Below are 16258 nucleotides of genomic sequence, written 5' to 3'. Positions count from 1 at the left end.
CGGCCTGTCCTAGGGTCGCAGCCCACTGACTTGACTTAACGTCGCGACGACGGTCCTTGCGCCGCGAGACTTTTGTGGCGCTCCCGGAAGTAGCGGAAGGGTGGGTGAAGGCGGGTCGGTGCGAGGGGTGGGTAGGGGGGCGGGGCGGCGCGGAGCGCGCTGGGGCGGGCGGGGGATGCAGCTCCTCAAAGGGACGCGGAAGCGCAGGTGGTGCATCGTGCGGCCGTGCCGCGTGCAGGTGAGGCAGTTCGTTCCTAGTGATGCTTAGGGCTTCCCTTTGCTCTCTGCTGCTTCTCTTCCCTCTAGGAGATGAGGAGGGTGCCGGCTGCCTCGACCTCGCCTGCCGCGCGCTCCTCTTTAGGATGAGGAGAGCCGCATTATAGCGGGGCGGGTAGTTCCTTCGGTTGCGGCCTGGGGACCGGCAGCGCTTGCCGCTGTCCCGCGCGCCCGGCTCCCGCACGAGGTGCTAGAGCCCGTTCCCGCCCTGATGCGGCAGCTTCTTCGGTAGCCGGCGGAGGGGCGGTGTCCTGTGCCGGCCGCTCAGTAGGCTGTGCTTTAGCTCCCCGGGCGGTGTCAGCAGCGCCTGCAAGGAAAGGCTCGGTGGGCTGTGTTCAGTGGGCTCGGCCCCGGCGGAAGGGCGATAGGCGCGGTGCTGGCGGCAGCCGCGCTCTGACCGCCTTTGCAGCCAGCGGAAGGTCAGGTGAGAAGCGGAGTCGAGCCAGCGGGCAGTCTGCTTCTGTGGTGGAGTCGCTTGGCCGCATCTGGCCCCAGTACCTGAAGGCAGAATGGGCAAAACCTGTGTAGGCCAGTGTCTTTCATGCAGACCTGAAACGTGCTGTTCAGTAAACTGTAATCATCAGTAAAACGCTGTAGGCATGGCCAGTAAGCACACGTAACTTTCTGATGCATTTTGTGGTTACTTATGGTCTCGGAAATAGTTTTACTTGTAACAGTAGTGGAGTGAGTTCGCAGCGTGCTGTGCTGTGGGAAAGGCGAGGCAGACTTTCAGTCTGGGGTGAAAGGCAGTGTGCCTAAGCAGATCATGTGTGGGTGTGGAATATCACCGCTGGATTTGGGGCATTTTGTTAGTATTTCAAAAGCTGATGGTGAATTCAAGTGTAAAATCCGTTGAGGCAAGGGAGATTGCTGTCTACGCTTTAATCAAGCTAGGAAAAAAAAGCAGGAGGCCCAAGGCTGAGAATCAGTTATATATAGTACCCAGAAAAACAACCTGTTGGGAGGTGAGATGGAAGAGATGTATAGAGTAGCTGTGTAATATTTCTTGTTGTTCTACTGGTGTTTCCCTGAAGCACGAGACTTCACTACTTGGTGGTAAGCTTTGAATATGCTTTGATTTTGGCACTTTTATTATTGCCTTGTAGTAGTTGATTTTGTTGTTAGCCAGTCTCCTTACAGAAGCAGGAGGACTGGGGGAGATGAGTATCACAACCACAGTGAAAAAAGTGTTTTTCTTTCTCAGGCAAGCCACTTTCATAATGTATCTTAAAGTGAAAATCTAGTTGTTACAGTTGTTTGTTATAGTATTTCTGCATTTTGTGCATCTAATTACTGTTTCAGTTCATGTATTTAAGCTGCTATGTTTCCATCTTTTCTCTCCTTTCTGCACAATTTTGCTCTTCTAGTATTAAGTCAAACTTGGTTTTTTGCCTTTAATCTCAAAACTCGCATATAGTCTTTCATTGTGATGAACAAATTTTGATTCAATCAATAAACATATTCTTGCAATATAGAACTGTTTTTGGCATTAGGATGTGACTGAAGTAATAGGCCTCTTTTATGGTTCTGTTTGGGGGAAGTATGAATTTTTATACTGATTGGCTGATTCCTTCTGTAGAAGAGAGTTTCATCTTTCTGGTAGTTGTAGTTAGAAAAGACCAAACCTCCAGAGACTGAGCCTGCTAAGTTTTGGTACGTGATTTTTTGCAAAACCTTTCTCATCTCTACAAAATTGAAGGAAAAAGATTTTAATGAAAATACACTGAAGCTGTTTTGACATCTTTGAGTAGATCTCTAGAAGTGCAGAAACCAGCCTTTCTTGAAACATTCACACTTGCCACAAATATAAGTCTCTTTATGTGATGTGTTTGATAAGGTTCAATTTAGAAAGGAACCTAGAGGTTAATGAACATGAAGGTTATCTGTTCTGTAGCTGGGCAGGAGAGGCTTGTAAAGCACGCTTGATGTCAGTTTGTAATAGTGTTTGCCAGTTTAAAAAAAGAACACCTTTCTGTCTCGAAGGGAAGACAGTGATGTTTACCAGACAAGGTTTTTCTAGACTTTTAAAGGTTGTTCTGACACATCTGTTGAAGGATGGTAGTGGTTCTTTCATTTTGCAGTTGATGATTGCTAAGGAGCTGAAAGATGCCTTGTGATAATACAGCATTTGGGGCTAAAACTCGAGAGTTGTAGCAAATGGAATTACTCTTGCTGAAAAGTCACACTTCTGCTGGTGGGATATTGACAAAAAATAAGTTCTACAGGTAGAGAATTTGGTAAGATGCATTTAGAAATTTTTTCACTTTAAGATTGGAAATACTTTGCTTAACTAACTGTGATTCCTGAAAAACAAAGTGAACATAGAGAAATCAGCCAAATAATTACTGTTTGAAAACTGTAACTTTTGTGCTTTAAAGCTAGAAATGACATTCATCAACAACCTAAGAGGCATATTTTTGCTTACTGCAAAGCTGGCTTTTTAACAGAATCTTGATTTGCGTGGCACAGTGCAGCTCTTTTTACTCCCCTGGGCTAAACTATGGAGGGTCAAATTGAAGTCTTATTTTAGACACAAATATTTAGATGGTACAATTCTTGAGAAATAATTCTTCCCTTGGAGAAGATTGAAGTAAATGCAGCTAATTGGCTGGCCTAGCTATACAGCATTTCAAGAAATGTAAATGCCCCTGTGAGCAACACTGATGAAAGTTGTTCCCAATAGGAAATGCCCATAAGGTGGGTATTTCTAGATTCCTGTTGCTTGAGAGTGTAGATATCTCACTGGTAAAGTTTTGCACCAGCCTTCTGCTTGGAATCCAGATCAGCGAGCCCTCTCTTGTGGAAAGAAACCCAGTGGTCACCTTCAAAGAAAACAAGTGGTACATGAGGAGAGTGAAATTGGATTATGGTAGCCTCATAGTTAGAACAGTTGAACAGAACAAAGCAAATACAGTTTCTGTTCCCTCTTGTCTCTGTGGTTTCCAGTCTTTTTTCTGTTTATCAGAAAAAAATCTTAACCACTAAGCTGAAAAAAGTGTGGGCAAAAGCTCATATATGTATAATTTGCTGCTGACGATGGAGTGTAGGTAACAGTGCAATAGTTTTTCTTTCACAGGAATTGCATTTGGAGCACTGTGGTGGGTTGACAAGAAGAAATCTTTGGGAAATGAGAGGCTTCAGGTCTGTGGGATGACAGGTTAAGGGAACAGGAGAGCAAGTAGTGTCCTCTATCCTTCCAGTTGCAAAGTGTGATGTTGGAAGATCCAGCAGTTTGATACCTCACACCAAGTCTAATGTCACTGTCAGAACTTTGGTTTTTTTGATCATGGGTTGATTTACACACCACCAGGCCTGCTGGCAGCACACAGCATACACCTCTGACAAAGAAGGAAAAGAATTTTTGCACAGGAGTTGACAGGATTCATCAAAAGAGCTTCAAACTAAATTTGAAGGGGAGAATGGATAAAACCAGGCTTACTAGCAATAAGCCTGAGGGTGGCACCTCAGTATTTGTGGGACATGGTGCTAGCCAGGGCCTTCAATCTGCCATGCTCGTGGAGGTATGGGATGGAGTGCCAATACAGTACCAAAGACACAAAGTGTATTGATCGGCTAGTAATCACAGAAGTGCCTGGGATTGGTCAGGTAGGAATTAAGCCTTCCTTATCTTCTCAAGAAGGTGACAAGATAGTAGCCGAAGTGAAGTGCATCTACATGAATGTACGCAGCACAGGAAACTAACAGGAGGAGCTGGAAGCCATTGTTCAGCAGGAAAACTATGATATAGTTGCCATCACGGAAACATGGTGGGATGATCTGCACAACTGGATTGCTTCAATGAATGGCTATAACCTCTTTGTAAGGGATGGACCAGGAAGGAGAAAGAGCAGAGTGGCCATGTATCTTAGGGGGTGTTTTGATTATCTTGAGCTTAATGATGGTGACAGTAGCTTTGAGTGTTTATGGGGAAGACCAACATGACAGGTAACTTGGTAGGAGTCTGTTATAGGGCACCCAGCCAGGATTAGGAGACAGATGTAATATTCTATAAGCAGCTGAGAGAAGTCTCAGTTACTACCACTGCTTCTTGTGGGGGTCTTCAACTTACCAAGTGTTTGTTGAAAATGCAGTACAGCAGAAAGAAAACAGTCTAGGAAGTTCCTGGAAAGTGTGTAGGCTAAGTTCTTGACACAGCTGGGGAGTGAGCCAGCCAGGGAAGACACCCTGCTAAACCTGCTGTTTGTGAACAGAAAGGGACTCCGGGTGCTGTGAAGTTGGAGGCTGTCCTGGGCATAGTGATGAAGAAAGTTAAGTTTTCAATTCTTAGGGTAGCAAGGAGGGGAGGTTGGTAGAACTGCCATCTTGGACTTCTGGAGCACAGACTTCAGCCTGTTTAGGAGATTGGTTGACAGGTTCCCTTGGGAGGCAGTCCTGAAGGGCAAAGGAGTCCAGGAAGACTGGTCCCAGTTGGCTGGAAGTTAGCAAATGTGAGACTCGTTACAAGAAGGGCCAGAAGGAGGATACTGGAAACTAGTCTGGCCTCAGGACTGTGAAGGTCTATGGAGCATATCATGTTGAGTGCCCTTATGTAATACACACAGTACAACCAGGTTAGGCCCTGTCTGCAAGAGTTTGTGAAAAGCAGGTCCTATTTGGCTAACCTGATGTGCTTCTGTGACAAGATGGCCCACTTAGTGGATGAGGGAAATGCCGTGGATATTGTCTACCAGGACTTTAGTAAAGTTTTTGACAGTGTTTCCCATAGCATTGTCCTGGAGAAGCTGGCAGCACATGGCTTGGATGAGTGTAGTCTTTGCTGGCTTACAAACCTGTCCGGAAGGCTGGGCCTCTGAGCTGGCATCAAGTCACAAATGGTATTTCCCAGAGCTCAGTGTGTGAGCTGGCTCTCCTTCATGTCTTTATCCACAGACTGGATGAAGAGATCAAGTACACTGCCAGTAAGCTTGCATATAACACCAAGTTGGGCCAGATCGTGATCTGCTTGAGGATAGGAAAGCTCTTCAGAGGGATCCAGACAGGCTGGATCGGTTGGCCAAGGCCAGTGATATGAGGTTCAACAACGCAAAGTCCCAGGTCCTGCACTTGGGTCATAACAACCCTGTGCAATGCTACAGGCTTGGGGAAGAGTGGCTGGAAAGCTGCCCAACAGAAAAGTATCTGGGGTATTCGTTGACAGATGACTGAATGTGAGCCAGCAGTGTGCCCAGGTGGCCAAGGACAGTGGCATCCTGGCCTGGATCAGAAACAGTGTGTACAGCAGGAGTAGGAACGTGATTGTGCCCCTGTGCTCAGCATTGGTGAGGCTGCAACTCGAATACTGTGTTCAGCTTTGGGCCTTTTGCTGCAAGAAATGCATTGAGGTGCTGGACTGTGTCCAAAGAAGGGCAGTGAAGCTGGAGAGGAGTCTAGAGCACAAGTCTTGTTGAGGAGTACCTGAGGGATGTGGAGCTGTTTAGCTTGGAGGAAAGGAGGCTGAGGGAAGACCTAATTTATCACTCTTCAACTACGTGAAATCATGCTGTAGCAAGGTGAGTGTTGATCTCTTCTCCCAAGTAACAAGCAATAGGATTAGAGGAAACAGCCTCAAGTTGTGCCTGGGGAGGTTTATATTGGATATTTGGGAAAATTTATTTGGTGGAATAAGTTGCTCAGGGATGTGGTTGAATTGCCATACTTGGACATATTTTAGGCATGGTGCTCAGGGGTGTGGTTTAATGGTGACTTGGAAGTGATAGGTTAACAATTGGACTTGATGATCTGAAAGCTCTTTGCCAACCGAAACAATTCTAGGATTATAAGATTCTGTGACCTTTGCCGGCCACCAGGTGCCTACCAAGCCACTCTATCACTCTTCCTTCAACAGGGCGGGGGGAGGAAATGTGACAAAAAGTTTGTCGGTTGAGATAAGGACAAGAAGATCACACACCAAGTATTGTCATGGGCAAGGCAGACACTCTTTGGGGAAATTAGTGTATTGACAATGAAACAGAATAGGATAATGAAAAATAAGAAAAAATAAACAAAAACCTTTCCCTCACTCCTTTTTTGCCTGGCTCAACTTCACTCTCAACTCTTCTACTTCATTCCCCTAAGCAGTACAGGGCGGGTGGAGAATGGAAATTGTGGTCAGTTCATAACACTTTGTTTACGCAGCTCCTTCCTCCTTATCTTCTTCCTCTGTCCTGCTGTGGGGTCCCTCCCATGGGAGATGACATGTGTCCTAAGGCTTCAGCAATTTAGTACTCACATTAAATAAGGCTAAGCAAATAGCATACTATATAACACAACATTGTAACTTATGATTAATTCCATTTAAATTTATTTAAGCTAAACAACTAATAATATCTTAGCATATGTACAGAATCATGTAACAGATGAGCACCACTTACCTTTCTTGAACAGGTACAGTGTAAATGTCACAAAGTGGTTGGTAGTTATTTTGTTACAGTGGCATTTCCAAAAGTATTTTCCTGAGTGGTTTATGATTTTAAAATATTTTATAGCTATTTAATGCATCGTGTATTGTTTTTTACTCTTAACAGATGAGCAGCATTTTTACTCGTTTTTTTTTTCTTTAGTTTCCATTAGGCAGTCTATATTTGTTCTGATAGCTGTAGTGACACAGAAGAAACACCAGTGAAATCATTCTGTTTATATGGGAGTTGTATGTGCTTTTATTGGTATTTGGAACATGGCTGTTAAAACTTTGAACCCCTTTTACATGGCTGTTCAGACCACTGCTGCTATGTTGAGCTGATTTGTTTGTGACAGTTACTGGAATGCTAATCTTTATGCTCTAAGTATATATGGGAAGCACCAGGGTTGGATTCCTGAGCTGAAGAAATGTGTGGACTGAGGACAGGAAAACTGTCTGTTAATAGAGGAGTTCTGAATTATTCTTTGAGAATATACTTGTGGAAGTGGAGAAATACTGTGTTAGAAAAAAGCCTGTTGTACACTGCTGGAGTGAACGCTCGACTGGAATTGCTTAGTAAGCTACTAAAAGCTATGATTTGGGTACAGCCCTGTTTGTATGTTAATGTTAAGCTTGTCTATGTGTCATTTTATGTGTTATTTTATTTACCTTCCACTGGTAAGTGTAAGGTACTAGGGAAATGTTCAGATGAGTTTCTTTTAAGATGAAAATATAAAATTAGCGGATTTAATGTTTAAGCATTTTTTTGTTTTTTCCTTTTAATCAAGTTTTATCATTTGGTGGTCATGAGTAGGAGGTTTTAAGACAGGTGTAATGAACAGACCACATGTTTGTTTGGAACTTCTTTATTAGTTAAATTTAACTAATAAAGGACTTCCAAATTAGGGAATATATTTTTTATCATTAAGCTGTAAAACAGAAGCCTTGTGTAACATCTGAGGTTTGAAGGAAACATAGTCTAACTAATTTTATCTGGAAAGGTCATTGCACGGTAGGATGTTGTTGCCCAATTAGTCTCGATACTATCTCTTTGGAAATGGGTCAGTGTATATTTCAACACAAAGCTCTGGGTTTTGTCTTGCTTGCATTGCAATCTTCCATGGTAGACATGCGTGTAATCTTCTAATCTTCACTATCTAATAAGTTTTAACGCTCATGCACTCCAAGTATGAGAGGATCTAACATATGTCTCTGCCCCTGTATTGCTGCTGCTCCCTTCTTAAAACAGAAAAATGGTACTGGCAGTACTCTTCCCCACTCAGGGGGAGCAAAATGGAGTTTTGTGTAGGGCACCATGTGTTAGTAGTTTCTCCCATCAGCATTGACAGTACTTCTGAGGCAGGAAGGCAGCTCCATCTTTTTGCTCTGTCACTTACAATTTCTCTTTGTTATACAAGTTGAAAACCATGTTTTTATCCAAATATGGTCTTACTGCATTTTTTTGTCAGATAACTATAGATTTTAGAAGTCTTGGATAAGTTGTTCACTGTGGTTGCAGGCACTTACTCTTGTATTTCTTTTTGTGTCACTCTTCTTCGACTCTTTCTGTAACACACTATGAGAAGAAAGGAGATTCCTCAATTTTTGTGGTAGCCAAAGCGTTTGAAGGGAAAGAGCTTTAGTTCCCATCTCTGAAAGCATTTATTAAAAAAAAAATTCTTAATTATATCCTGACTTAAATTGAGGTTAATGACAGTAGCTGCTGTGTGGGAAATAAACAGGTAACCATCATCAGAATGCCAACTTACATAAAATTCAGTGAGTCCATGCAACAATTAACAAACCTGAAAATTGTCATTGTCTTTGGTCTTGTTTTCACAAACTATCTGAAAACTCTATGGCCCAGTCACCATAGCCTGGAGTGGCAATCTAGTAATTCATCCACCTTCAGACAGGTCAGCAATGTAATAAATCTTGCAGAAAACAATCTGTTAACTCCAGCAGAACGTGTGACTGAAGTGTGTTTTCTGCAAGTGGAACTCAACCTAATGGAGCTACTTGCCACCAATAACACCAATACTCCTCAAATTCTTGAGTTACAAAGGTAGAAACCCACTGAATTTCAGATAGGTTTGTTAGGGAATTAAGCTTGTCGGGTTATATCTTTGTGTCATTTGTAGACAAAAAGCTTGTATTTTCCCATCAGTTGTTTTTTGTGTGGTTTCTGCTTCCTTTAGAAGTAATGGGTTAAAGAGACTTGGGTTGTGCCAGAGATACTCAAAACAACCATTCAGTAATTACACACAAACTTCACAACTGCTGCTGCTCTCACAAAGTGCGCTACAGATAAAGAGAAAGGTAAAGAAGGCTTAAAACCCCTCCTTTGATGGCCTTGTGCTTATCTGCTCAAGTGGTTGCTTTTCCTTTATGAAAAATCATTAGGTTTAAAAAAAGCTGTTGACATACTTGTTTCCAGTGTGCAGAATTTGGGTAGACGGAGGGGGCAAGCTGGTGCAAGGTCTGTTAAACTTAATTTTCAAGCTTTGACAGTGTTTATGGGTCTTTTTTGGTTTTAATATAATATTAAAATTCTCTATTAGTTGCCAATATATATCGGTAATAATCTCTGCCTTTCTGAAGCTTGCTAGAAATAGGATTTGGTAAACTTGCATTCTTCACCATGTCATAAACAGGAATGGTTTATCTCAGTACCTAATTTATGACTCTCGTAAGCAAGATGAATTAGGTGTTTGAAGTTTCACTTTATTCCTGTCACTTGAAGGACAAGTGGCTGGGGTTTCACATTCTAAGAGAAAGTAATTTTTCATTAGCGGAATTGGAGAGAAAATACATAAATACGTTTAAGAAATTTCTCATTCCAGGATCCTTATGTCTGTTGTTTGTTCTTCAGCTTCAGGATCTGGAGCAGCTGTATTGTTTACCCAAGCTTATCCTATTGCTCTTTGACTCAGGGCAGATTTTTTTCTGGGTAACTTTTACCCTGTTTACCATGCTTTTTCACAGGAAGCTGAATCATTGCTCACCTTTGGGAATTTACTGTTGCTTCATAGAACAGCCAAATAATTTTGGCAGATATTTAAAGACAAATTCAGTTCTGCTGAAGCATCATTGTTGAATGTCAGTTGTGTAATGATCTGACTAATAAACAACCTAAAATATGTAATTGAACTTCTAAACAAGTAGCTGCCTATCAATATTCTAGGTAGCAATAATGGAATTTAGTTAACAGTATAAAGTCATCCACAATGTAGAGCAGGAACAGTTACTCAGTTGAAACACCAGAATATTGAGCTTTGAGCCTTTTTCTGTATACAAGTTATTTGGCCAAGATTTTATTTTCATGACTTGTTAGTAGAATGCAATATGTGTTCGCTTCATTGGTACATCAGTGCTTAGAAGTACTTTTGACAAAAAGCAATGGTATTGTACATCTCCCTAAATATGGATTTTTACATATGAAAATAAAGAAAGTCTCTGTTGAAAATAAATAAGCAAGTGTCAAGCTGGCACATATTCTGCTTTTTCTCTGAAGAGTCACTGTTTTTGAAATAATAGGTTTAAGAACAGTATATAAGAATACTCTTAGTGGAGGCACAGTTCTATTTCTTATGCTTTCCTCAGAGCATGTCCAAACACCTTTTATAAGTCAGAAGGATTTATTTTTATGTGTTTTTTTCTCTTTGTTGTTTGCATATTTCTTTTAGGTTAAAAAGTTATGATCTCAGGGAAGCAGTAACCTATTCTGGGCTTCTTGGAGCAGATAACCAATAATGAGCAGATGATTCCAGTTAAACAGTGTCTGGCAGACAACGTCGTCACAGTGGCAGTACTACAAAAACAGCATCCACGAGCAGGGGACTTTTCATGTTCCCAAGACAGAAGGAAACATGCCCAGTATCTCGGCTTCCAAAGTGGCTGTAATTTCTACATAGATTGTTCCCAGTCTTGTAACCATGTCTGTTAATGCACCACAGAGTGATCCTCCTAGATTCTTTGTGGGTGGAGAAGATGGAGAAGAATTATTTGATTCAGCCAGATCTACAGATTATGAACACTTCTATGATCATGGGGAAGAAGAGGAGGAAGAGTATGACTCTGTATGTACCATAGGAGCATGTGTGTACTATTCTGTGTGTTCTCTAGCGTTATTTTACTTTAAAATGGCATTAGATCACAGAATTCTAATACTGAAATTATATTGTGTTGGGAAATTGTTCATATTCAGATAACGATATGTCAGTTATATTTGTAAATGCAGCACACTTGAAAAGTGAGTATACCTTGAACTTCAAAGTAGATGTGCTTGACTTTAATACAGAGCAGGTGATGTTGATATGCCAGCTTTGCAGACTTGATTTGGTTCTGGGAATGAGCTTGATGGCTCAAGCCTTCATTTTATTTATTCAGATAATTAGTAGCAAAAAATGATCAAGGGTTTCTTTTCTGTGTTGCTGCTGCAGAGTTCACTTTTGATTTATCAGTTTGAACAGACTTAACATTTCTTTTTTTTTCCCTACTGTTCTCATGAAGATCTGACATGTTTTCATTCTTGTATAAAAAGTATATGTTAAATTAATCTTGAGTTATGCTGTAGTTTATTATCCATGCAGAGTGTTCTGAATTATATTTTAGCACTGTGATTATCCATTTTTAGTTTTAAGATGAACTTTTAATTGTGTTATCCATGAGTGATCATGTTGTTCCATTTTTTTTTTTAGCTGTATTTTGCTGTAACAGCTCACTTTCAGGAATACTCAGATTAAATCTTTGCTGATTGTAAGCCTGTCTAAAAAAAAATAAATGCAAGGAAGTGTTAAAGACTTCATCATGGGTAACTTGCAAATGCAGAGAAGTGGTGCAGAATTAGCAGCTTATACAGCTCAATTCAGTCAGTCTCTTTTAGCAAGGGAAGGCTGATAAAGATTGCTCTGGAGGGATTTTTTTGATTCTTTTTAAATAGAGCAGGATATGGGCTGTTGCACTTATAAAATTCTTTAAGGCTTAGAACATGAAAGAATATACAGAAGTGAAATTGCTTATGTACCAAATAGCTCAGAAATCCAGAATAATATTTTCTGGTTTACTAGTTTTCCTTTTATTAATTTATTTATAATATTAGTTAATAAGACGAGATGCTTTGTGACTAGTATGGAGATGCAGAAGAATTAAATAGTTTTAAAACTAGTTAATTTCAGAGTAAACGATAGGTATGATTTAATTCAGAGTTGACATTTCTGACTCAGATTTTGGTCTTATAAATTTGTTCCTGAAACAATACTCAAAAGTATTGTAGAGCTATTGAATGGTTTAGCTCCCTGGGATGCTTTTCGTACAGATGCAGCGCAGCACACTCTCAGTGGTGCGTTTTGTTACCCGCTAGCAATTTACCTGTTTGAGCACTTAATCAAAGGTACTACAAAGTTTTATCAGAAAATGTCTTCTACTGCTAAAACCCTATTGTGTTCTGAGAAAACTTAATAATTGCTTTTTCCCTTCCCCCACTTCAGCCACCAGAAAGACAAATCGCAGTTGGAATTTGTTCAATGGCTAAGAAATCTAAGTCCAAACCAATGAAAGAAATTCTTGAACGCCTCTCCATGTTTAAGTACATAACTGTGGTAGTATTTGAAGAGGATATCATTTTGAATGAGCCAGTAGAAAACTGGCCTTTATGTGACTGTCTCATTTCTTTTCATTCTAAAGGTAAATCTTATGATACTATAAATATTTTTGATATCTAAATATTTTAACTGGTTTGGAGGTTTCTTTTTTTCCTTTTTTCCATTGCTTTTCCATTGCCTATCTGACATAGTATTTAAAATAGCTATTCTACTGATAAATGTGTAGCCAGTGGAAATGATGGTTTAATAATTATTCGATGCAATATCTGTGAAGGCATGCTGTTTTCTCAATGGAAGTGTTGGGTGTCTGGACACTTGTTGATGTATCTCTGCTAAGGTGTTTTATGGGGTTGGGCAGTTAACTAAAGATGAGTAGGCTGAAGTTAAAAATCATATTTTCAAGCAGAAGCAATAAAAGCTGTAATTCTGGCCCTATGGAAGTATAGGGCACATGAAGCCAGGAGGAGCGTGTTGGAAACAGGACCACTACTTTAGGCAGCCCATGCTGACATTAGACTGTGGAATCATAGAATCAGTCAGGGTTGGAAGGAACCACAAGGATCATCTAGTTCCAACCCCCTGCCATGGGCAGGAACATCTCATATTAGATCAGGCTGGCCAGAGCCTCATCCAGCCTGGCCTTAAACACCTCCAGGGATGGGGCCTTAGCCACCTCCCTGGACAACCCATTCCAGGCTCTCACCACTCTCATGCTGAAGAACTTCTTCCTCACTTCCAGCCTGAATCTCCCCACTTCCAGCTTTATTCCATTCCCCCTAGTCCTATCACTACCTAAAAAGATCCTAAAATGTCCCTCCCCAGCTTTCTTATAGGCCCCCTTCAGATACTGCAAGGCCACAATAAGGTCACCTTGGAGCCTTCCCTTCTCCAGACTGAACAGCCCCAACTCTTTCAGCCTGTCTTCATAGGAGAGGTGCTTCAGCCCTCTGATCATCCTGATGGCCCTTCTCTGGACACGTTCCAGCATGTCCATATCCCTCTTGTAATAGGGGCTCCAGAACTGGATGCAGTACTCCAGGTGGGGTCTCACCAGAGTGGAGTAGAGGGGGAGAATCACCTCCCTTGACCCGCTGGCCACACTTCTCTTGATGCAGCCCAGGACCTGGTTGGCTTTCTGGGCTGCAAGTGCACATTGACAGCTCATGTTGAGCTTCCCATCCACCAGCACCCCCAAGTCCCTCTCCTCAGGGCTGCTCTCCAGCCAGTCACTGCCCAGCCTGGATTTGTGCTTGGGATTGCCTCGACCCAGATGCAGGACCCTGCACTTGGTCCTGTTGAACCTCATGAGGTTGGCTTGGGCTCACCTCTCCAGCCTGTCAATGTCCCTCTGGATGCCATCCCTTCCCTCCAGTGTGTCTGCTGCACCACACAGCTTGGTGTCATCAGCAAACTTGCTGAGGGTGCACTCAATGCCACTGTCCATGGCACCAACAAAGATGTTGAACAAGACTGGTCCCAGGACTGATCCCTGAGGGACTCCACTTGTCTCCAGCCTCCCCTGGGACATGGAGCCATTGACAGCCACTCTTTGGGTGTGGCCATTAAGCCAGTTCTTTATCCATCTTGTGGTCCACCCATCAAACCCATGTGTCACCAGTTTGGAGACCAGGATGTGGTGTGGGACAGTGTCGAAGGCTGTGCTCAGGTCCAGGTAAATGACATCAGTTGCTGTAGATTCATGATCGTCTTAAGCTGATGTTGTGTATGTCTGTATTTGAGGGAGCATCCCCTACTTAAGCATTATCTCTGGTTGTGCTCTAAAACTTGTATATAAAGATTCCAAGCTGATGACTGGTGTTGATTATTTTAGGATTTCCACTGGACAAAGCAGTGGCCTATGCAAAACTCAGGAATCCATTCATAATCAATGACTTGAATATGCAGTATCACATACAAGACAGGTAAGTAACACTAACTACCTGTAAAAAGCAAACTATTTTTAAGGTGGAGACTGAAAATCTGTTGTTACTGCATAGCAAAAGTTCTGTATATTGCACAACAGTCTAAATAAAATTACAGTCCGTATTATGTTTTATTAATGTATGCATAGGTGTCTGGGATATGTTTTAAGTGTGGGTTTGTTCATTTGAATCTTCTTTATTGAGACATTTGAAGATTCAGCAAAGTAGAAATTTGGTGGTACATTTCCTTAAAGCTTAGCAAATATTTAAGCTGAAAACATGTATGGCATAGATACGTATAGCAACTCTACAACCTCCTATAACTAGAGAACTTGGGACTTACAAGAGATTGTGGGTTTTCCTGTTAAGTGAATACTTACAGGAGTTGTTGGTCTTCAAAGATTATGTGGTATTCAGAGAGAGTTTTCTTTTGTAGCTGCATTCATGCATAGCAAATATTAACAAAACAATAGCAAGCAAAATACATGAACATTGGAGCCTTCTGAATAGAGAAAAGACTTGCTGTTTTGGATGGCTTCAGTTGCTGTCCTGTATAAACTTTTTCAACCATTCATGTTAATAATCTTTAACAAGATAATGCTTGTCCTTGTTGAACTTCATGAGGTTTGCAGAATCCTATTTCTCAAGCCCTCCCTCCAGCAGTTCAACTTGCCACACCACACAGCTTGATGTCTTCAACAAACTTGCTGAGGGTGCACTCAATCCCACTGTCCAACACAGATGTTAAACAGCTCTGAACCAAATACCAACCCCTGAGGAATACCACTCACAACTGGTCTACACTCAGGTGTCAACCCATCCACTGCAGCTTTCTGAGTGTGACCATCCAGCTAATTCCTTATCCACCAAGTGATCCGACTGTCAAATCCATGCCTCCAAGGATGTTGTACAAGACAGTGTCAAATATTTTGCAAAAGTCCAGTTAGACTGTAGTCCCTGATGACTGGGGGGCTATTTGCATGATGAGTGAGCCACAAACACTGTTACTGTTCCACAGTGGAATTCCAGAAATGCAGAGAGCAGAGTATCTCAGAAGTCCTTTATTACAGCGTTGCAGAATCCCCAGCATTACAGAGTTTTGGTGTCCAAATCTCAGAGTCAGAAGTACAAGTCCCAAATATATCCCTAGCAGTATCCTTGCCCCCCCAATCTACCTCTGTTGCTTGAAGTAACTGTTTAAATACCCTTTCTTCCACTCAACCACTGAAACCCACCCCTATATATATGCTAAAAGCATCCCCCAATAAACAGTGTCAGCATGTCAGGAGGCTGGCTTCTGCAGGATGCTTTCCTCAGGAATGTTGTTGGGTTTGTTCTTTGCAGCATCTGACTTGGTGGCTAAAGAATCATGTGCTCTGCACACATCCCAGCAGCTGCCCTTGTTTGCAGAACAGCTACAACATTAAATGATATTATTGGTTCTTCTCTTACCTACCAATGATACAACCTCATTGTAGGCAGCCACCAATTTTGTCAGGTATTATTTTGCTCATAGTGAACACTGCCATGATGGCTGTCAGCAGTCACCTTATTTTCTGTGTACCTTAGCATGGCTTCTAGGAGGATCCACTCCATGCTCTTGCCTTTTGGTCTTCCTTTTTCCCCATTCAAAAAATTAGGGTTATTTTTCCCTTTTCAAGTCTGAGAACTTCAGCAGACTGACATGACTTCTCAAATATGATGGATAGTAGCATAGCAGCTTCATCTGCCAGTTACCTCAAGAACCACAGGTGCATCTCATCAGGTCCTGTGGACTTATGCACCTTCAGGTTCCTTAGATGGTCTCAAACCTGATCTTCTCATACAGCTGGTAGTTCAAAAAGGTCACTGAGTGCCTCAGCCTTTTCCTTATCCCAGGTAAGTAGGTCTCCTATTTAGTTTTGGAGAGGGCCCAGATCTTCCCTAGTCTTACCTTTCATCATTGCATACCTATAGAAGTTTTTCTTGTTGATTTTGATGTTCCTGGCCAGATTTAGTTGTCAAGGCTTTGGCTTTCCTAACGTGATCTCTAGGAGCTGCTGCTGACAGTTTGTATTCCT

The 16258-nt window shown here is 41.8% G+C and overlaps 1 protein-coding gene across 1 annotated transcript in view; it reads left to right on the top strand.

Moving 5' to 3' along the window:
* The first annotated feature begins 70 nt into the window (after positions 1-70).
* PPIP5K2 (diphosphoinositol pentakisphosphate kinase 2) overlaps positions 71-16258 on the top strand; it is a 59456-nt gene continuing 43268 nt past the window's right edge. The window contains exons 1-4 of the mRNA XM_054397502.1: positions 71-100; positions 10360-10752; positions 12163-12358; positions 14108-14198. Coding sequence (XP_054253477.1) covers positions 10609-10752; positions 12163-12358; positions 14108-14198 — 431 coding nt within the window. The 5' untranslated portion in view covers positions 71-100; positions 10360-10608. The remainder of the gene's footprint in view (positions 101-10359; positions 10753-12162; positions 12359-14107; positions 14199-16258) is intronic.

Source organism: Indicator indicator, chromosome Z, assembly GCF_027791375.1.
Source record: "Indicator indicator isolate 239-I01 chromosome Z, UM_Iind_1.1, whole genome shotgun sequence".
NCBI classification, from domain to species: domain Eukaryota; kingdom Metazoa; phylum Chordata; class Aves; order Piciformes; family Indicatoridae; genus Indicator; species Indicator indicator.
Note: the sequence above shows the minus strand (reverse complement) of the source record. Positions and strands in the feature narration are given on the sequence as shown.